The following is a 22,582-nucleotide window of genomic DNA, read 5'->3' as shown; positions in this document are numbered from 1 at the left end:
CCCCAACTCACTCACAGATCTCCCCTGGCTGCCCCATGAGCGCAGGGAAGGCCCACTCTCAGCCATTTTTTGCTCACAAGCTCCAGAGATACCTTTTCCACCCTGGACAGCTCCCACTGTGAGACTATTGCACCACAGTGCAGGAATTCGCCTGCCTGCAACTTCCACCATCCATCTGTCCCGCAAGCCCATGGAATGAACCTGTTCCTTTTTGTAATGGCTGCTTGAGACACTGTAGTAAAAAAAAAAAAAAAAAAAAAAAAGACAGACATGGTGATATATTATTGGTCTGATGGCTCCTTTATGAAAAGAACTCTAAACTGCCACCCATTTCTACAGTCAGAGACACACTCTAAGTCTCTTATCCTTGGAGCTTTCATTTTTCCTAAGAGCGTTCCCTGCTCTGTAAGCTTTGAAGTGGCCTTTGGCCAAAAGCAGCAAATGTGGTTCCACTTGAGCCAAGGAGGCAGTTATCCCTTTTTATTCACAAGAAGAGAGCTCGGGCACTGGCCCCAAGAAGTCTCAAGCGTCCCCTCAGGCTGCCAGGGAAGGTGCAGGGCAGGCGTGTCCATGGAGAATCTGGTATCTTCTTCTCTGGGACTTAATTGAGGGCAGGGGAAGCTGAAGGGGTGAGAGGGCTTGGAGAAAGGAGGCTGGAGCCAGCATCTACTCCATGTTTTTCTTCTTTCCTATTCTGCCATGGTTTGGAAAGACAAGACACTTCATCCCTTGGCTTGGGAATCTTGACAAAAGTGGCCCCTGGCACAGCAGTTCTTGACCATGGGTACTCAGCAGAGTTACCTGGGGCCGGGGGGTATTTAGAAGATTCCAGTGCCTGGGCCTATTCCAGTCCAAAAAGCCAAACTACAGGTGGGTGGGCTTTTTGTTTTGTTTGCTTGCACTTTTTAAAGGGTGCCCAGGATATCCTAATTTGCAGTCAAGACTGGGAACTCCTTCTGTAAAACTGGTTAGGCTCTAGATGGAAGAAGGAGCAAGAGGCAAACTGCGTTTCTCCAGAATCTTCTGCATTTGTCTTATATAGGCTGATTCAGGTTTTCTGCCCTTACCCATTTTCTCTGCTGGCAGACGTTGGTTTTTTGATGGATAGAATATTGTTTATTATTATTGTTAGTCACTAGCTATGGCTAATTCTCTTTTCCAGTTTATTTGTGTCACTTCTAAATTCCACATCCCCTGCCTCTAGAGGTTGATACCCCTTTTTGAGGGCTGAAGGAAATAAATTCAGGAGTGGGCTTTACTGAGTTCTCATTGGTTGAATTTGCTAGCACTCCTCTTGATCCCAATGTCAGCCAGTAAGCAGAGTCTCAAAACCAAGGTTGCTGGGACTACTTGTGTACATGTGTTGCATGCAGTCCGATGATGTCCAGTTTGATGGACTCTGCTGATAAAACACCCTCAAATCAAACCATTGATCCCAGACGAAAATATGACCACATTTATCTTGTATAATTTACTGAAATTGCCCTTGAGTGAATAAACTGGAAACAGATTCCTGAGCAACAGTTGAGTATTCTGGATTCCTGGGTGGGCCAGAGTATACACTCACCGGACTCCCATGATTGCCTCGCTTATATGAGGTCATGGGTTGGTCCCGAGCAGCGGATAGTACTGTCTTCTTTGCCCTCCTTTGGTGACAAGGAGAAGCCCCACCCTCTTCTTTGTATAATTAACCTCATTTTTCTCTGGGGCCTGACAGGATTTATTGAACTCACTGAAAGTTAAGAATTCACCTGACAGGTGACTCTCCCTGAAGCTTCAAGAGATAAGAAAAATTCTACCCCTGAGGAGCCAAAAGCGGCAACTCTTAGCTCTTTTCTTGTTTGTTTGTTTTTGGTGTATCTCTTTAGCCCTAGGCATCTTTGTTCCCTTTGTCCAATGGGACGATCCCTCTGCAAACTCACAGAATGGTGTGAAACTCCCCACCAGGCTCCATCTTCTTTGTAGTCCAGTACCTCCTTCTCCAAAGCCTCTTCTGTTTTCCAATCTCCAATTTCTGAGCCCCTGCTTAGTGCTCTCTCCAGACCCTCTTCAGCAGACTGGCTCAGAACGGGATGGAAGCTGGGGACAGGAGCCAGAGGGATCGAGGTATCCCTCCAGGATTGGCAGTGGGCTGAGTGTTGGAGGGACCCTCCTTTTGGCACCAGGATTGGCTACTCTCTGTACTTAGCAATGGATAGCAAAGCCTGATTCCATAATCGCCATAGACTTTTTCTCCCCTTTGGAGTCCTACTAGTGGAGGTTAGATTTTTCTGTTAAAAAATTACACGAAGACATCAAAAGGAGAAAAGGAAGAAAGGAGCTCTGGACTATGAGAAGTGGAGGCATTTGGGGCATGCAACAGTGTGTGAACCAGTATCATTCTGGGGCCACTGTAGAGAGACCAGCCCTCAGGGTTGAGGAATCGAGAACTAGGATGTGACCTCCTATAGCTTGAGCTCATTCTCACGATGCTAAACCACTGGACTCTGATTCCTGCCACTAAGCAGCACAAGCATGTGGGTGCTCCAGGTGACCATGGACAGTATCCAGGTGTCTGCTGATCCTGTGCTGTGTTTTGAGGGATGGGCTCATATTCAGTGTGTGAAATCAGACACAACCTCCCATGGGAAGCAGAAGTATGAGGGGGAAAGCGTGGTCAAAAGCTTAGGTCTGGACCCAGCTCCACCACCTCTGATCTGTGTGATCTCAGGAAAATACTTATCCCTTTGCCTCTGTACAATGAAAAGTCTGTGTAGGGGATCCCAGTGGTTCTCAGCCTGACTCCCATTAGAATCACCCAGGGAGCTTTTAAACACTACTTCGCCCCCAGAGAGTGTTGATTGGGGTGGGCTCAGGTATTGGTATGTTTTGAAAGCTCCTCAGGTGATTCTAATGTGCAGCCAGGGTTGAGAATGGCTGGATTAAACCATCTGTAAGGCTTTTTCCACCTTTAATGTTTTATGACTCTATGATCATAGCATGTGTCAGGGAGGCACTTCCTCTTTGGGTTCCTGGTAACCACATCTGCCCCTGTGGCTGTGGGTGAGGAGTATGGGGCACCCATATTTGGGGAAAGCAGTGCCGTCTCTTTTAAATGTGCAGTCTCTGGAGGATGAGGGTTTGAGTCCTGGGTCAGGTCATTGGGTTTCCCCCAGATAACATGGGGATAGTAACAGTACCTACTTCATTGGGGTGCTGGATTTAAATTAATTCATGCTTATAAAGTGCTTAAAATGATGCCTTACACACAGTAAAGGCTCAGTGAACTTCATTATTATCATGGAAGACAAATGGATGGAAAGTGGTGCCCAGAGGGGAGTGTTCAGGTGTGTTCCTGAGATACAGGTGAGACTGGGAAGCCAGTGGGCTTGAGTCCCAGGACGTCTGTCTGGCAGGGCATGCCTGGGGGCCCGGGACCCGTACTGTGGCTGGGACGGGAAGCAGCAACGTTGCAGCACGCTCGAGGACAGCTCCAACATGAGCCTCTGGACCCAGAACATCACCGCCTGTCCTGTGAGAATCCCTTTGTGTCTTCCCATCTCAGACCCCTCCTTCAATTCAGGCTATGACTCCCCACCAATATTCCCCCAATCCCCTGAGATCTTGTGACTTCCCTGCCCTTCCTTGCCTTGGGTAATAGGGGTACTGTCCCCCATGCGTGTCTGCAGGTGCGGAATGTGACACGGGATGGGGGCTTTGGCCCTTGGTCACCATGGCAACCATGTGAGCACTTAGATGGGGACAACTCAGGCTCTTGCTTGTGTCGAGCCCGATCCTGCGACTCCCCTCGACCCCGCTGTGGGGGCCTTGACTGCCTGGGGCCAGCCATCCACATCGCCAACTGCTCTAGGTATGTGAGGACAGGGCTTGCATGGTATCTGCCTTGGACCAGGATGGGGAGAACTAGGGAAATGGGGCCCCCTCACTCAGGTGTTTGCACTAAGGGACAGAAACCACTTCAGGGCTGTGCTGGGGACTGGATAGGTGGCTAATATCTGAGGCAGGAAACCTGAGCCCTGAGCGAGTTTCCACGCTAATGAGAGATAAGTTTCTATCTCTTGGTGGCTCTTGATGCAAAGAGGAATGCTGGGCAGACATGGAGGTCACTCCCAGACAAAGGTGAGCCTCAGTAAGTCTCATCCCAAACATGAGGGACAGCATGGGATGGTGGCAAGTCAAGCAAACCTGGTGCCAATCCCGGATTACCACCGTCTGGAGGTGTGGCCGTGGCCTAGCTACCTAACCACTCTGAGTTTCTCTCAGTGAGGGTTATAGTACCCACCCAAGAGTTGTTGAGAGAGTTAAATGAGATGAGGTATATACAGAGCTTTCACAGTGCCTGGTACCTGGGGACTCCATAAAATAACTAAGCCATAATTTCAGGCACTTTTTTTTTTTTTTTTTTTTTTGAGACAGCATCTCACTCTGTTGACCTGGCTCGAGTGAAGTGGTGTGATCATGGCTCCCTGTAATTTCCTGCCTCAACCTCCTGATTAGCTGAGACTACAGGTGCCCACACCACACCCAGCTAATTTTTGAAATTTTTTTGTAGAAACAGGAGTCTCACTATATTGTCTAGGTTGGTCTCGAACTCCTGGCTTCAAGTGTTCCTCCCACCTCAGCCTACCAAAGCTCTGGGATTATAGGCATGAGCCACCACACCCAGCCTTGGACACTCTTAAAACAACTATTTCATACACATTATTAATGTAGCCCTCACAGCAACCTCATGGGAGTAGGAATACAATCATTATCCTTACTTTAAAATTAAGAGTACTATGAGGCACAGAAGGTTCTGGTAACTTGCCCAGGGTTTCACAGCCAGCAAGTGGTAGAGCCCAGATTTGAAAATTGGAGTCAGAGTAGGCATGAGTGCACAGTGTCTGAGGCTGGAGCAAAGCATATGCAGTGTAGTACAGGGGACAGAGTGTGGGTTTCAGTGCAAGGATTGTGACCAGCCAGCAAGGCTGAAAGGGAGTCTGCAGATTGGAAAGGGGACTAAGACCTTCTTCTCTAAAGTCTGCCCTTTTGTCCCCTGTGAGTAGGGGCCATGTCCTATCTCTGCGTCCTTAGTCCTGAGCACAACCTGATATATAGAAGAAGGCTCTCAATACATGTCTGAAGGAGGAACAAATGAACAGATGGATGAGCGAGTCTGCCTGAGATGACCTGTTTAGGAGAAGATATTTCTATGTCACTGTCCAGCTCTTTCTGACAGCAATAGAAAATATATCGGCCCAGAGATAGACTAGATCTAAGAAGCTAGGGCTCAGAGGGGCATCTGTCTCTATCCCCTCCCACTCCACCAGGAATGGGGCGTGGACCCCGTGGTCATCGTGGGCGCTGTGCAGCACGTCCTGTGGCATCGGCTTCCAGGTCCGCCAGCGAAGTTGCAGCAACCCTGCTCCACGCCACGGGGGCCGCATCTGCGTGGGCAAGAGCCGGGAGGAGCGGTGAGGGAGAACGCGCTTGCTTTGAGGTCCCAGACTTTCCCGGCCCCCCAGAAAGCGGCCTGGATTCACCTCGTGATTCCGGGGACTCTCGTCCTTTCCGGTCTTGCATTCCCAGGGATCTCTTGTCAGGGAAGGGGGTCCCCCTCCTTGGATTGACGCCTCTCCCCCGACCCCAGGTTCTGTAACGAGAACACGCCTTGCCCGGTGCCCATCTTCTGGGCTTCCTGGGGCTCCTGGAGCAAGTGCAGCAGCAACTGTGGAGGCGGCGTGCAGTCGCGGCGTCGGGCCTGCGAGAACGGCAACTCCTGCCTGGGCTGCGGCGTGGTGAGGGTCGGGGCCGTGGGCCAGGGGCGCGGCGTGGGGCGCTGGGGCCGAGGGGAGGGCGGGCCCGGAGGCCGCGGGGCTCTAAAGTCGCCTCTTCGCCACCCGCAGGAGTTCAAGACGTGCAACCCCGACGGCTGCCCCGAAGTGCGGCGCAATACGCCCTGGACGCCGTGGCTGCCCGTGAACGTAACGCAGGGCGGGGCGCGGCAGGAACAGCGGTTCCGCTTTACTTGCCGCGCGCCCCTGGCAGACCCGCACGGCCTGCAGTTCGGCAGGAGAAGGACCGAGACGAGGAGCTGCCCTGCGAACGGCTCCGGAGCCTGCGACACCGACGGTACTCCGCCCCCCGGTGCCCCACTCCTTCCTCCCTCCCAGCCCCGGCGCGGTGAGGGCGGGGGCGGGAGGCCCTGGCCGGGGTCGGGGTGGCCGGGCGCCCAGTCGCTGAGGCTTAGCCCCTCCGCAGCCCTGGTGGAGGACCTCCTGCGCAGCGGGAGCACCTCCCCGCACACGGTGAGCGGGGGCTGGGCCGCCTGGGGCCCGTGGTCGTCCTGCTCCCGGGACTGCGAGCTAGGCTTCCGCGTCCGCAAGAGAACTTGCACTAACCCGGAGCCCCGCAACGGGGGCCTGCCCTGCGTGGGCGATGCTGCCGAGTACCAGGACTGCAACCCCCAGGCTTGCCCAGGTAACCCTGCACGGAAGGAATCCTTGGCCCAGGGAAACTCTGTTATCCTGGAGGCTCCCCTCCCCCCGCCCCAGGCCTATGCAGGAGCCCCCATGCCTAGGTGACTCCTTCTCCCTGACATCTCTGTGCTAGGGACCCTCAGAGCAAATTTCTGCCCCGGCCATAGATGCAATGGCTACTCCGGTGGAGTAGGGCCTCAACTTATCCTCCTGGTTTTTTGTTTGTTTGTTTGTTTGTTTTCACTTTTCTTAATGAGTTAGACAGGTAAGAAGTTTGATTGGAGGTGGAGTCGGTCTGTCTCCCTCCGGGTGTCTCTGCTGCTTCCCGCGTGTCCCTCACCTGCCGCATGGGGTGGGGGCGCTCCCTAACAGTGGATTGTTGGGTAGCGGGTGGATCAGGTGGATGTTGAGGTCACTGTGGCTCAGGGCAGAGTGGCCTGGCCTGGTATGGGGTGGAAGACCGTCTCGGGCCCTGCCTGCCCCTACAGCGCCTGACAGACCCCGTCCCCTTGCAGTTCGGGGTGCTTGGTCCTGCTGGACCTCATGGTCTCCATGCTCAGCTTCCTGTGGTGGGGGTCACTATCAACGCACACGTTCCTGCACCAGCCCTGCACCCTCCCCAGGTGAGGACATCTGTCTCGGGCTGCACACGGAGGAGGCACTATGTGCCACACAGGCCTGCCCAGGTACGAGGCACATCCCGCCGGGGCTGGGAAACGCCATGGAGCCCTCTGATCCCCACCAGGGGGTCCCTGGGCAGTTAACCTTATCCTACCCACAACCCCCAGAAGGCTGGTCGCCCTGGTCTGAGTGGAGTACGTGCACTGAGGACGGAGCCCAGAGCCGAAGCCGGCACTGTGAGGAGCTCCTCCCAGGGCCCAGCGCCTGTGCTGGGAACAGCAGCCAGAGCCGCCCCTGCCCCTACAGCGAGATTCCTGGTGGGTCCCCCTGCCAGCACCAGCGCAGCAACCCTTCCCAGCCTACACTCCCAACTTCCTTCTCCTTCTGAAGCTTGTGTCCTGGTGGGGAACGAGGGGCACAGGATGAAACATGGAGGTGGGAAGGAGATGCCGAAAGAGAACTCCCATATTTGCCTCTATGCATACATTTGGGGTTTGGGCCCTCCTCATTCAGTGGATGGGCTAGCCCTTCTCAGAGGTGGGGTCTGGGGAGAGAGGGAGGTGAATGAAGGCCCCATGCCCAGTCGTACGGCTGAGCGTTGACCTAGGGATCCTCCCAGGGTTGCGCCTACCCTCCTCTCGTCTCTGCCCCTGACACCCTGTCCACTGGTCTTCCTGCAGTCATCCTGCCAGCTTCCGGCATGGAGGAGGCCACCGACTGTGCAGGTAAAAGAAACCGGCCCCACCTCATGCTGCGGTCCTCCCAGCCCTCCAGCACCCCACTCCAAAGTCTGGACTCTTTCCACATCCTGCTCCAGACAGCCAAGCTTTGTTGGGGTTCCCACTGCTTTGAGATAGTGTGTAGGGTGGTCTGGGCAGTTCCCTCCATGCCCCCCCAGCTAGGAGGCCATGATAAGTCTGTATCCTGTCATCTGACTCTAGACCCTCTGGTTGCCACCTCTGACTTGAGCCACAGGGTGCCTTGTGAAAGAGGTCCCCAGTGACAGCCTCCCCAACCTCCCCGTTTCCTTTGGCTGTGGCCTCAGAGCCCTTTCCAGAGCCTCCTGTTGCTGTTTCTGCTCCCAGGGAGGCAGGCAGGAGTCTGTCCTCTTCACAGTGGCCCTTATCTTACTACCTGCCTCTCTTCCCCCAGGGTTCAATCTCATCCACCTGGTGGCCACGGGCGTCTCCTGCTTCTTGGGCTCTGGGCTCCTGACCCTGGCAGTGTACCTGTCTTGCCAGCACTGCCAGCGTCAGTCCCAGGAGTCCACACTGGTCCATCCTGCCACCCCCAACCACTTGCACTACAAGGGTGGAGGCACGCCGAAGAATGAAAAGTACACACCCATGGAGTTCAAGGTGGGAGCCTTCTTACAGAAGAAGAGGGCAGGGTAGGAGGGCAGGGTGAAGAGCGCAGGGGTTCTGGCCCTCAGCTGGGTGGAACTGGGCAGTGGTGGTGTGAACAGAGCACTGGATCTGCAGTCTGAGTGTGCTTTCACGACTGGCTTCTGGACTCCTTGCCCTGACTTGTTCCCTTCCCTTGTGTGTTCCCTCACCCCTTTCTCTGGTTTCTTCTTCTTCCCACAGACCCTGAACAAGAATAACTTGATCCCTGATGACAGAGCCAACTTCTACCCATTGCAGCAGACCAATGTGTACACGACTACCTACTACCCAAGCCCCCTGAACAAACATAGCTTCCGGCCCGAGGCCTCACCTGGACAACGGTGCTTCCCCAACAGCTGATACTGCCATCCTGGGGACTTGGGCTCCTTGCCTTCTTAAGGCACAGAGCAGGTGGAGATGGGACAGTGGAGCCAGTTTGGTTTTCTCGCTCTGCACTAGGCCAAGAACTTGCTGCCTTGCCTGTGGGTGGTCCCATCCAGCTTCAGAGAGCTCTGGCTGGCATTGACCATGGGGGAGAGGGCTGGCTTCAGGCTGGCATATGGCTGCAGGTCCAGTTCAGCCCAGGTCTCTCATGGTTATCTTGCAACCCACTGTCATGCTGACCCTATGCTGCGATGCCTGGGCTGTGGACGTACTGGGCATTTGAGGAATTGAAGAATGGAGATGGCAAGAAGGCAGGCTTTTAGGTTTGGGTTGGAAACAACTTCCTGTGGCCCCCACAAGCTGAGTCTGGCCTTCTCCAGCTGGCCCCAAAAACGGCCTGTGCTACGTCCTGATGATCTCTGAAAGTAATCAATAAAGTGGCTCCAGTAGCTCTGGATTTTCTGCCAGGGCTGGGCCATTGTGGTGCTGCCCCAGTGTGACACGGGACCAAGGTCAGCGCAGGTTGTCCACCTCTGCCTGGAAGTCTATACTCTACCCAGGGCATCCCTCTGGTCAGAGGCAGTGAGTACTGGGAACTGGAGGCTGGCCTATGCTTAGAAGTCCTTTAATCTGGGCTGGTACAGGCCTCAGCCTTGCCCTCAATGCACGAAAGGTGGCCCAGGAGAGAGGCTCAATGCCATAGGAGGCAGAAGTCTGGCCTCCGTGCCTCTATGGAGACTGTCTTCCAGTTGCTGCTCGACAAAGTTGTTGGCTGAGACCTGCTTGGGAGTCTCTTCTGGCCCTTCATCTGTTCAGGAACACACATACACACACACACACACACAAAATCACAATTTGCTACAGCAACATAAAAGACATTGGGCTGTGGCATTATTAATTAAAGATGATATCCAGTCTCCAAATGTCTCTGTGCATCTGTGCGTGGGCTCCTCTTGCATGGTCTAGGCAATCTGAGCAATGCACCAGGGTGGCAGATGGTCTCTCAAGGCAGAGGAAATGCCCCAAGTAGCCTTATCTTTAATAGATGATATTTTTCCATTTGTGGAGTAGAAATATACGTACAGTGTACACATACATTGCCCTACACCCTTTTTGGAAAAGGTGTTGGGGATAAGCAAATTCACAAGTGGGGTCGTAAGGTACACCAAAGGCAACACAGGAGAGAGTTCTGCCTGCTCCTTTAACATCTCTTCCAGGCAATAGCTCCAGGGTGTGAGTCCAGAGGGAGAGTGTTGATGAGAATTATTTTGTGAGATATTTATACTGCTGAGTTTAATAAAATCAAAATTGAGAAACAGGCAAATCTGTGAGGTGGGAGAAGCCTAATATAGTTTTTGCTGTATTAAATAAAGATAACCTCAAAGCCTCAGCCCACCAAATCAATGCTGCCATTTTGGATGAGATTGACGGACATGTTAAATTTAGAGAGCAATTTCCTGACTTAATTGGCTGGATCAATTCTCCTAGGATTCCCAGCAGAATCTAATTGTAGGTCAGGCTGTAAAATCTGCCATTCTAGTGGTAGAGGAGGCAGAGGCTCTGGGGAGGGAGGGAGGAGTGCTTGAAGCTTAAAGGTTCTTGGAAGGAAGGAGGAGGAAAGAACATTCCTGAAATCTTTCCTGTTTACCCCGGGACAACTGGAATGGCAGTGTCATCAGCACAGTGGAGCCCCATCGGAGAGCTCAGGAAGCATGTGAGTATTGCAGTTTTGGGATTCCTGATTGGTTCCTCCTGGCCCCATATGTCCTGAGCTCATGGGGGCCTGCAGGGCATTTGATTTATTTATTTATTTTTATATATTTATTTTTGAGACAGATTCTTGCTTTGTCCCCCCGCTTGGAGCACAGTGGTGCGATCTCGGCTGACTGTAACCTCTGCCTCCCAGGCTGAAGCGATCCTCCTACCTCAGCCTCCTGAGTAGCTGGGACTACAGGCGTGTGCCACCATGCTTGACTTTTTACTTTTTTTTTTTTTTTTGAGAGATGAGGTTTCACCATGTTGCCCGGGGTGGTCTCGAACTCCTGGACTCAAGCAGTCTGTCCCCCTTGGCCTCCCAAAGTGTTGGGATTATAGGCGTGGGATTATTATAGGCATGGGATTATTATCACCACACCCAGCCAGCAGGGCATTTTAGATCCTGGGGTCTCAGAGCCCCTTGGACCTGAGGGTCATTGAAGTTTAAAGAGTGTTCCAGGGCCCAGGGTGCCTGCTTCAGAAGGGTCACTCATGGTGTGTTCAAGTGGAGGGATTAGGCAGGACTGCAGGAGGCAGTCATGGAGACTTCCCAGGCAATGCCCACCCACTGTTGACTGCAGTGGCATCAGCAGAATGCAAATCCTTGAGTGCCAGGTCAAAACACACACACACAAACACGCACACACACACTGAATTCTCTTTACAAAAATGTGGCTTTGGAGGCATGACTGTTCAGAATGCATGAAGGATCCACACTGCTCGCAGATGAGCTGACAAAGTTGGTAAGGGCTATTAAGTAAACAGCCCTGGCCCACAGATGAGGAACCCCGGGATGTGCTCCCTGACAAGGAGGGTGTGAAGATCTCTGACATGTCAGGGAGCTGAGGTGTGAAGGGCAAGGGGTTCTTCTTTGTCCCAGCTGGCTCAGCAGGAGTAAGGAAGATGCAGGAGTGGGTGCTCTAGGCTTTTTTGCACCCTTTTGTGTATAAACGACTTTTTGAGTATGTGTGCATTTTCTTATTAGTCATATGTGTCCACTGCAGAAAATTTAGAGGATACAGAAAACCAAAAAGATAGTTATACTGAAAACCAAGGCAGAGACTTAGGGATTTTAAATGCTGGTATAAAGACATTTATCCCTCTTTCTCTCAGAATCACCACCAAAACAGAATGAAAAACAAAAGTTCTGTCACTATTTTCAGTAAATCTAGGATGTATGTGTAACCCCAAATCATGATCCATGAAGACAGAAAGCAGATGGAGGAACCAGGCATCCGGTAGAGTGGATGTGGGCCAAACTTAAGCATCCAAGTGATTTCAGAAGGAACCAGATACTAAGCATCCAAGTGATTTCAGAAAGAACCAGATACTGGAGAAACCAGGAAGGAGAAAGGTGGGGTTAAGGTGGGGACTGAAGAGAGAGGGATTGGTTGTATATCTGTGTGTAAGCTTCAGCTAGACTTTCAAATTGTCTTCACTCTCCACCCTTACAGTCTGTCACCACTCCTCTGTCTCCACAGGGGGCAATAAGTGTGTTCCCTTAAGACACTGAACCAGAGAAACCTTGGACTTGGGGACACCAGGCCCAGAGGTGGGTGTGTGGTAAGGGGTTGTTTGGACAGACTCGTTGTCAGTGGGATTCAGCCATTGCCTTTCCTAAGCTAACTCCAAGACTCTGACAGACAGGCTTTTCCTCCCCCTCTTCTTCCTCCTCCTCCCCAAGTAAAAGACTAGAAGATGACCCTTTGAAGAAATGAACTAACCCTACAAATTCTGAAATAAGCCAGCTGCTCATCATGCTATGTAGTCCTACAGCAAAGTACACTCGTTTACAAACAGTACCCTGTACACAGAGCTTGCAGTTAATTTTTAGGGCATCCACACTGCTTGCAGATGAGCTGGCATAGTAAGCAAAGGCTGTTTGGTAACCAGCCCTGGCCCCAGAGGTGAGGAATCTCAGAATGTGCTCCCTCACAAGGAGGGTGGTACGAATGGGCACATAAGGATCACAGACACCAGAGGAAAAGGTCCAACATGAAAGAGACACCAAAACAAACAAATAGATAAAGTGGAACTCAGTGAAAACAGAGACAATACAGAGAGAGCACTTCAAAGACACCCCATTCTTCAGAAATAAGTGAAGATACCATATGAAATAAACAAAGGATGTAATTTTTAAAGGACATACTTAGGTTCACAGAAATTTAAAAATATGACAGCAAAAAAAAAAAAAAAAAAAAAGCTAAAGGGCTTAAAGAGACAAGAAATTTCCCAGAAAGTTGAACAAAAGACAAAGAGAAAATAAGAGGGGATGCTCTGGTTTCCCTTCAGAATGAATAAATCTTTTGCCTCTTACTAAAACACACACACACACACACACACACACACAGAAGAAAAGGAAAAAAGAAAACAAGAGGGAAAAGATAAGAAAACAAGAGGATCAGTCCAGGAGGTCTAACAGCCCATGAGAAAACTCAGAGGAGAAATATCAAAGAAAGAGTACAGGAAAATTCACTAGGACCAAAGGAGGAGGTCTCCAGATAAAAGGCCCCACTCAGTACCTAGCACCATGGATGAAAAAGATCTCCCCTGAGTCATATGACTTTTCAAAATACTGGCTTCAAAGCACTAGGCTTGAAAAGAACATTTCAACAACAGACCAAAAAAAAAAAAAAAAAAAAAAAAAAATGGGGATATGAATGGTGTAAAATCTCTTACTAACAAAATTTGAAGCTAGAATACAATGAAAATTGTACTTAAAATTTTTTGAGTAAAAATGATGTTCAGTTGTGAATTTTATACCCAGCTGAACTATGAGTCAGTCATATGAGAATAAAGACATTTAGACATGCAGAGTCTCAAAGAATATATCTCACATGTGCCTTGGTTTCACTAAAACAAGGAAATAAACAAAGAAAATGTGCATCCAGAAGAAAGGGGACCTAACACAGGAAGGGAGTGAAGAGGGGCTGAAGCCAGGAAGCAGTCCTAGTGGGCAACCAATTCAGATTGGTATTGGAGGATAGCATGCACCCAGCAGGATCCAGGAGAAAATGGAACTGATAGGTTATGTGGCAGGTTTGTATGGAAAGTTGTATGAAGATTTATTTTATAAAACTACTGGGGGTGGGTTGTAGAAAGACTTTAATTTTCATTCGAAGAAAACTAAGCAAATAAAAAGAAGCTTTTTTCATTCTTGTTGCATAGTTTATTTAAGCTTTTTTTTTTTTTTTGTAAAATAAAACACAGGTACAGAAAATCATTAAAAAGCAAGTATAGCTTAGTGAATGTAGGGCAAACACCCTTGTAACAACCATCCAGGTCAAGAAATAGAGCTTTAACAGCCAGCCCAGAATCCCTTTCTTTGTCTCATCGCTGTTACATCCCTTCCCTCCAAAAATGAGATCATTATTAGCACCAGGAAAGGAAAACAAAAAGAGCACAAGGAAGGGAAATGTAGTCCTTGTTTGCCATTTGGTTCAACCATGATCATATTGATAATAATCACAGTAACTGAAACACTGTATATGGACTTAATAACAACTTTTTAATATATATTACAATTTTTAATCATGTAGGATACAACACCAGAGGGACAAGCCTTTGAGCTTTTTGGTCCCAACTGAATGTTGGGGTAAATTTTGGGAGGGAAATAAATAACTTCTTGTTTTCCCCTAATTATAACCATGGTACATGTTCATTAAAGAAATTTTGGAAAATAAAAAGAAAAACATATTAAAAAGAAAATATAAATGCTCTAAAATCCAACCAGGAGACAACCGTCATTTTAATATATTCTTTTTCCAGGCATTTTTCTATGGCTCTGTGCAGATTTGAGAGTGTTTCATAAAATTAAGATATTCTATGTGGATGGTTTTTATTCTGATTTTAAGACAGAACGTTATATCATTATTTTCCTACACTGTTAAAAATTATCTTGGGAGGCTGAGGCAGGCAGATCACCTGAGGTCAGGAGTTCAAGACCAGCCCGGCCAACATGGTGAAACTCCGTCTCTACTAAAATAAAAAAAAAAAAAAAAAAAATAGCCGGGCGTGATGGTGGGTATCTGTAATCCCAGCTACTCAGGAGGCTAAGCCGGGAGAATTGCTTGAACCCAGGAGGCGGAGGTTGCAGTGAGCTGACACGGTGCCACTGCACTCCAGCCTGGGTGACAGAGTGAGACTCCATCTCAAAAAAAAAAAAAAAATTCTCCCTAGAGTCTCAGGATCCCTTTCAGTGGCTGCCCTAGGATGGGGTCAGGGAAGGGAGAGAGGGCTTCGTTTGCAGGACTCCACAGGTAACAATGTACCCCACCCCACCGCTTCAATAAGAGAAAGTTCACTTTTTATATATTTGTTTGTGCCACTAAGATTTACTTTGGAAAAGGTTTGCGTAGCGGTTGAAAATCCCAACTTTCTGTTAAATAAGTTCTATTTCTATTGAAAAGAATTATCCATTCTATGACATACATTTATTCTCTATTATGTAAATGTACGGTTATATTACATAAATGTATCATAATTTATTTAAACCACTCTCATTTGTTTCAACATTTCTTTTACCAATGAATACTATTATGGACCTCCTTCTATTATACATATTCCTATGTCCTTAGGATAGATTCCCAGAAGTGAAGGCTTGCAGGTAGCAAGTACTCATCAATGTTAGCCCTTAGGTTAGTAACCATGAAATGAGCATACACTGCTGGTGGGAGTGTAACATACCAATCCCCTGAAGAGAATTTTGGTCATAGAAGTAGCTGCGTTCCTTAGGCTGGGCCATCTGGGGAAATCAGACACCCTGAACCCATTATCCTCACACAGGAACCTGGGAATATGTCTTCCTTGGAGAGTCAACTGGACGAGCCTTGCCTCTGAGACTTGCAGCATTCCAAAAGCGGATCTTCCAGAAGAGGAGAGACACCCCACCATTTCTACCAAACAATGTGTCAGTCACCTAGGTCCAGCATTTCAGGAGCTCGCTAGGAAGGAGTCTTTCAACTGGAGGTCCACCAGGCCTGTGCTCACTGGGGCCCCAGGCTCCTCCCAGGACCCAGCTGTTCTGGACCAGCCTTGCCTGCCACTCAGACCACTCCATGGCCCCCAGCTGCACTGCTTGGTCACCCTGACGGCTCACTGAGAACCCTGCAGGACGGCCCCAAACACACTCCTCTGGCAAATCCGCGCACCTTATCCTCAGCTGCCAACAGGGCACTCACTTAGTCCTTGGGGGCTGGGCCTCTAATTCTGTAGTGCTGACTGGAGGAGGCTCAGGCTTTAGAGTCTGGAATGTGAACTCTGAAGTTTGTGGGAAAATTTATCTCTACCCATAAGGTCCTTCCACTAATCACCCTCCAAGCACCCTAAAAGGGAGATGTTTCCCTAGGTTTGCACCCCAGTTTCCAGGGCTGGTAGGACACAGGATCCCCACAGTACTTGGACATTCCTAATCAGCTCTGCCCAGCACTGAGCACTCTCAAAAACAGAGGGTCCACTTCCCCCACCACCCCTGATAAATCTCCCTTCCGAGATTCCTAGGGGTGTAGCTCCAAAGAGCTCACGGTACAAAAGGATATCCAATAAAAAGTGAATCTCCCATTCTCGATTCCTAGGCCCCAAGATCTCATTCCATGAGGCACCTAGAGGTAGATCAGGGACACACACACATATATGTATGTTTATCATGTCTGAACATAAAATGCACCAAACATTGGCTTTGGCCTTGATATTCGGTAAAAATCTTTGAATTGGCCTTCAATCTCAGCTTTTGGAAGTCTCAGTAGCTGAATGCCTACCTCAATATTATTTATAATGCCCCTGCGAGTTTGTGCTTAATCTATAGTCATCGTTACACAGGTTATCATTAAATCTTCTTTTTTTTTTTTTTTGAGACTGGGTTTTGCTCTGTTGCCCAGGCTGGAGTGCAGCGGTGTGATCATGGCTCATTGCGGCCTCAGCCTCCAGGGCTCAGGCAATCTTCCTACCTCACCCAAGTAGCTGAGACTACAGGCACATGCCACCATGCCTGGCTAATTTTTTAAAAGTTTTTGTAGAGATGGAGTCTCAGTATGTTGCCCAGGCTGGTGTCAAACTCCTGGCTTCACACCATCCTCCCACTTTGGCTGCCCAGAGTGCTAGGATTACAGGTATGAGCCACTGCACCTTGTCTATCATTATATCTAATCAGCATGTCAACATTAGTAATATGCACAAGGCATACCATTTAGATTTATTAATAGATGATACTATAAATATCAAATGAGTCTTGAAGTGAAATGAATGTCTCTTTTATGCTTCATATGTTAAAATTCTCAGTCATTTGAACTATATATATTTATTATTACAAGATTAAAAGGCCACAATAATTAATGTTTCACATAATGATGGTGAAAGCTGCTAATTTTATGTTCAAAAACAATCACTTTTAAATAGCAAATAAATTGAGAAAAAGACTGAGAAAAAGGATATTGAGAGAGAATGTTAGTGAGATAACTTTAGGAAGAACATTGTCATCTCTGTGAGCCAATGAATGTTGAACAATTTTCAATAATACCAGGCAGAATAATAGATATTTGATTAAGTCATAACTCTAGTATTTGTCAACTAGTTTGGTGCATATTTCACATGCATTACGGTAAATAAAATCACCTTTAACAATTATGTTTGATTTTTGATATTTAATTCCATTTAGGTTATGAGTCTTTCAGGAATAAATTCCATTTGGGAATTCACATTTATGAAAATGAATTTTTAAAAATAGAATGTTAGCTTTTCTACCTAACATTCCATAAGCAGAAAAAAAATTGCAAAACCATGTACAATATCCATGACAAATCACCTTTGATTCAGACATAACAAGAGATATAAAGAAAATGAAGAAAAGAAAAAAAGTGCAGGAAAATGTAATATCTGAAAAATACCTGGCTTCTCTCCCATTCTCAGTGGAAAGTGAGCATCTATTTCTTATGACAAAACTGCCGTAAAGGCCAGGTGCAGTGGCTCATGCTTGTAATCCCAGCACTTTGGGTGGCTGAGGCAGGTGGATCACCTGAGGTCAGGAGTTTGAGACTAGCCCAGCCAACATGGTGAAACTCCATCTGTACTAAAAATACAGAATATTAGCTGGGCATGGTGGTGGGTGCCTGTGATCCCAGCTACTTGGGAGGCTGAGGCCAGAGAATCGCTTGAACCTGGGAGGCGGAGGTTGCAGTGAGTCGAGATCTCACCATTGCACTCCAGCCTGGGCAACAAGAGCAAAGCTCTGTCTCAAAACAAACAAACAAACAAACAAAAAACCAAAAAACAAAACTGCAGTGATGTGAGCACAGAGCTGTTTTGCAGCTGATCATGCTGGGTGATTACTGTTCTTGCACCATAAGGCCAAACTTAGAATTTGACCATTAGCAAAATTATAAGAATAATTACATTCTTTGGGATGAAATTTCAGGTTAATTCTTACATCCCAGGAGTTTCATTCTGAGATGGTATTATTTGGTTTTGACCCCAACTTTAATTCAATATTGATTTTAGCATTTGCCCAAGTGTGTGTTCTGGGTACACACTATTCTGCACCAGCTTTCCCACTTAACAATCTGTCATCTAGAGTGTTCCACCTCTGTCTTTTCCCTAACAATTGCCACCAGCATTTATTTAACCAAACCCCTAATGATGAACTTTTAGGATATTTTCAATCTTTTGTTACAGTGTTGCAAAGACTTTTTTTTCCTTTTTTTTTTTTTTAATGAGACAAAGTTTCATTCTGTCACACAGGCTGGAGTGCAGCGGTGCAGTCACGGCTCATTGCAACCTCTGCCTCTGCCTTCCAGGCTCGAGCAATCCTCCCACCTCAGCCTCCTGAGTAGCTGGGACTACAGGTGCATGCCATCACGCCCAGCTAGTTTTTTATATTTTTTGTGAAGACGAAGTTTCACTATGTTGCCCAGGCTGGTCTCAAACTTCTGGACTCAAGCGATCCACCCGCCTCAGCCTCCCAGAGTGCTGGGATTATAGGTGAATACTATCCTTATATATATACAGCTATAATGGCAGAATGAATTCTGAAAAAATAGAATTACTCAAAGAGTACACGTTTTAAAATTTTGATAGATTTGCCCAATTTACGTAACATTACATTATATCTTTTCTTTTTATCTGTCTTTCTCTTCTTATAGAAGTGATTCTCCACTTTTAGTGCAGGGGTCATTCTAGGGGAAGGAGAAAGTCGGCCAAAGTGGCTTGAGAGTCCCTGCATCTCCAGGCCCTTCTCATGGGAGGAGAGTCCCTTCTTCCTCCCGTGGCTCTGGTCCCCCTGGAACCTGGTCAGATGCTCCTTGAGGGCCACACTACATCTGGTTTTGTTTTGTTATTTGGGTTGTTTTGTTGTTGTTTTGTTTTGTTTTGTTTTTTGATATGGAGTCTCGCTCTGTCGCCCAGGCTGGAGTGCAGTGGTGCGATCGTGGCTCACTGCAACCTCCGCCTCCCTGGTTCAAGCAATTCTCCTGGCTCAGCCTCCTGAGTAGCTGGGATTACCAGAGCCTGCCACGACACCCAGCTAACTTCTTCTGGTTTTAGTAGAGATGGGGTTTCACCATATTGGCCAGCTGGTCTGGAACTCCTGACCTCAAGTGATTCACCTGCCTCAGCCTCCCAAAGTGCTGGGATCATAAGCATGAGCCACCACGCTCGGCTTACAACTGTTTTTTGTTTGTTTGTTTGTTTTTTTCCATCAAATCTTGCCTCTTTTGATGTCATAGGCTTGCTGGGTCCCTTTTCTTTAAAATACCAATTGGCTAAGCAGACTCTAGCCTAAGTGTGGCTGGTTGACCGTGCATAAAGGTTTTCAGGATCTGACCGCAAAGAAGTCAGTGATGTTGGGGCTTTCAGGATCTGTCTCTGGGCATTTTGGGCAGAGGGAATCCCAAAGCCCTCGACATTGAAGCTGTCTGGCATCCTACGACCCTCCCTTCTTCCACCCCTTTCCTTATCTCAGGAGTAGGGACAAGGCCCAGGCTTTCTGGAATTCCTCCCTGGATCCCCCGACCCTCTGTTACCAGCACTTGTGATCTGGGCAAGGAGTGGGGCCCTTCTGGCTGTTTAGGGCATCTTTTCCGATTTAGAGAGTTCCTGTGTTCTCTTCATCTTCATTTTAATGTCCTTATGGTCCCTCAATGGTGATAGAAAAGCTGTTATTGTCACTTGATGTGTGGGAGGGACTTGAGACAAGTGGGCATAGGAAGACCAGACTTGCATTTCCACCCCAGAAAATGACAGGCAAATGGACATCTCAGTCACGGTTCTGTCATGTCCATTACTCCCAGGTTTCTAAAACAGCTCCTCCCACCCATCCTCCTCCCATCAGACAAGCAGTGTTGAGCTGGGCTTTGCACAGGGATGGCCATGGATTGGCTGCCTGCCACGGTGTGCAGTCTTGAAGGACCCTACCCAAAAGCCCAGAGGGAAATCAGCTAAGCCGGTCAGAGGGGCTCTCTGTGGGATCTGGGCTGAAGAATGAGGATAAGATAGGTTAGTAGCGATGGAAGAATGGAGCAGAAACACCGAGACTGAGAAGGAGAAAGACTGCGCTGGCTGAAATTGAGAGAGAGAGAGAGAGAGAGAGAGAGAGAGAAAGGGTAGCTCGCCCCCTCTTGGCTCCAACCCATATCCAGTCGAATCACCTTCTTACGATGGCTGAAGTGACTCCATGATTCTTATTAACTGTAGGAGCTCTGTATCTCATGGACATCTATGGGTGTGGCTCAGAACTCACTCTCCTGGCCCAACTTCTCCCTCTACCCAAATACCCTACAAAGCAGATTCTTTGCCCAAAAGATGTTACCATTGGCTTGGCCTATGATCTTTACTTTTAAATTCCCTTTCAGAGAAAAGAGGAGTTTGACACATTCGTGTTTGCCTTCCTGGGCCACATCCAGAAATAAACGGTCTATGTGCTGAGGTAAATCCAAAATCCGGTTCCCTGACATCTTATCTCCCCACTCAGAGGAATGAATCCAGCTCTCAGCCAGCGCCACACACGTTCCTATTGTACTGTGGGGTGGAAGACTGACTATTATTATTATTATTATATTTTCTTTTTACCACATACTTTCTGAAAGATTTCCAAAACATTAGTTACACCCTCACAATTTTTATGTTGACATCTAGAATTTCTCATCATAAAAAGCTGCAAAAGATGTAATTTCTGGCATATTGTAAATACTGACATTTTAAAAATAAAACTGTTCTGTTAAAATGTAGTCAAGAGAATCTAAAAAGTACAGCGTTTAAAAAAATACAGAAAGAATTCTTGAACAATTGGAAAATTTGCTTTGTTCCTTTTACTCCTTGGAGTATCCTTCTACTTCTCCCACAGAATTTTATCCTAGTGTAATATATTTTTAAGGCTGAAAGTCTTTTATTGTTCACCTATCATACTTCTCTGCAATGAAAATATGTATATGAGTTATAATTTTAATTTTTAAAATGTCTTCTAAGGTCTAAGTCTAAAAATGTATTTGAGATTAAGATATTCATGATTATTATTGATGTCAAACATTATAAAGATATTTGAACTTTGACAATTATTAAATACAAAGTAAAATTTTAGAGAACAGAAGTTTAGAACAAATGTCACTTATTACCAGAATGAAAAAAATTAACAGGAGAGAAAGACAATGTGTGCACAAGAGCGAGTGTGCGACACCTAAGAACGCCGGTAAGTTCAGAAATTGAAAAGTCATTGTTGTTAAATGAATTATTTACAGACGAAATCTTTTAGATTGTGGACATTGAAATCTATGGCAGAAATTTTTAAAAATAGACAAGTTGGCAATGATAAGAAGACTTGTGCCCAGGTAAAAGATGAATATGAATTTTATAGTATTTGATAATCTTTTGGCAGAATTTAATAAAAATGGTAAAACTTTTAAAAGGAAAATACGATAAAATCTTTATGAGCTTGGGTTAGGCAAGGACTCAATGTGACATCAAAGGCGTGATAATCCATAAAAGAAAATATTGATTAATTGGACTTCATCAAAATTAAGAAAGACACTGTTAAAAGAATGAAGAGATAAGTCACAGGCTAGGAGAAAATACTTGCAAATCCAGAATATATAAAAAATGATCAAAGTCCAATGAGACTCAGGCATGGTGGCATGCACCTGTAATCCCAGGTACTCAGGAGGCTGAGGTGGGGGGATTGCTTGAGCTCAGGAGTTCAAGACGAGCCCGGACACAACCCTGTCTCAAAAACCAAACTAAGAAACAAAAATCCAGTGAGAAAACAAATAATCCAGTAAAAAAATGGGGAAAAGGTTTGAAGAGACCCTCTCCCAGAGCAGATTTAGGGATGGCAAATAAACAAGTGGAAAGATGACCAACATCCTTAGTCATTAGAAAAATGCAAATTAAAACAATGAGATACCACAGCACATTATTACAATGGGTAAAATTCAAAAGGCTGATCAGGCTGGGGGCAGTGGCTCACGCCTGTAATCCCAGCACTTTGGGAGGTTGAGGCGGGTGGATACTTGGTCAGGAGTTCGAGACCAGCCTGCACAACATAGTGAAACCTTGTCTCTCCTGAAAATATAAAAATTAGCGGGGTGTGGTGGTGCACACCTGTAGTTCTAGCTACTCAGGAGGCTGAGGTGGGAGAATCACTTGCATCCTGGAGGCAGGGGTTGCAGTGAGCTGAGATTGCACCACTGCACTCCAGCCTGGGTGATAGAAGAAGACTCTGCATCAAAAACTAAAAATAAAAAATAAAATGAAAATAAAAACATAAAAAGGCTGATCATACCAGGCACGGTAAGGATGTGGGACGACTGGAATTCTCCTGCACTGCTGGTGAGAATGAGAACTGAAACCACTTTGGAAAACAGTTTGGAAGTCAAGCATTTCAAAAGACAAAAATCACAACAAATTTAGCTTAAAGAATTTTTTCTGTTTTATTGCCATTCTAGAATTGAGCAACACTTCATTCCATAAAATAGAGTAAGTATTCCAATGAGCTGAGCA

At 47.2% G+C, this 22,582-nt stretch overlaps 1 protein-coding gene across 1 annotated transcript in view; it reads left to right on the top strand.

Moving 5' to 3' along the window:
- Nucleotides 1-9,771, top strand: part of SEMA5B (semaphorin 5B) — a 53,019-nt gene extending 43,248 nt beyond the window's left edge. The window contains 10 exon segments of the mRNA XM_031663045.1: nucleotides 3,396-3,513; nucleotides 3,669-3,850; nucleotides 5,310-5,453; nucleotides 5,630-6,111; nucleotides 6,241-6,459; nucleotides 6,974-7,144; nucleotides 7,247-7,396; nucleotides 7,760-7,804; nucleotides 8,232-8,437; nucleotides 8,666-9,771. Of these exon segments, the coding sequence (XP_031518905.1) occupies nucleotides 3,396-3,513; nucleotides 3,669-3,850; nucleotides 5,310-5,453; nucleotides 5,630-6,111; nucleotides 6,241-6,459; nucleotides 6,974-7,144; nucleotides 7,247-7,396; nucleotides 7,760-7,804; nucleotides 8,232-8,437; nucleotides 8,666-8,824 (1,876 nt within the window). The 3' untranslated portion in view covers nucleotides 8,825-9,771.
- The last annotated feature ends 12,811 nt before the right edge of the window (nucleotides 9,772-22,582 follow it).

The sequence above is a fragment of the Papio anubis genome, chromosome 2 (genome assembly GCF_008728515.1).
Source record: "Papio anubis isolate 15944 chromosome 2, Panubis1.0, whole genome shotgun sequence".
Lineage (NCBI taxonomy): Eukaryota > Metazoa > Chordata > Mammalia > Primates > Cercopithecidae > Papio > Papio anubis.
Note: the sequence above shows the minus strand (reverse complement) of the source record. Positions and strands in the feature narration are given on the sequence as shown.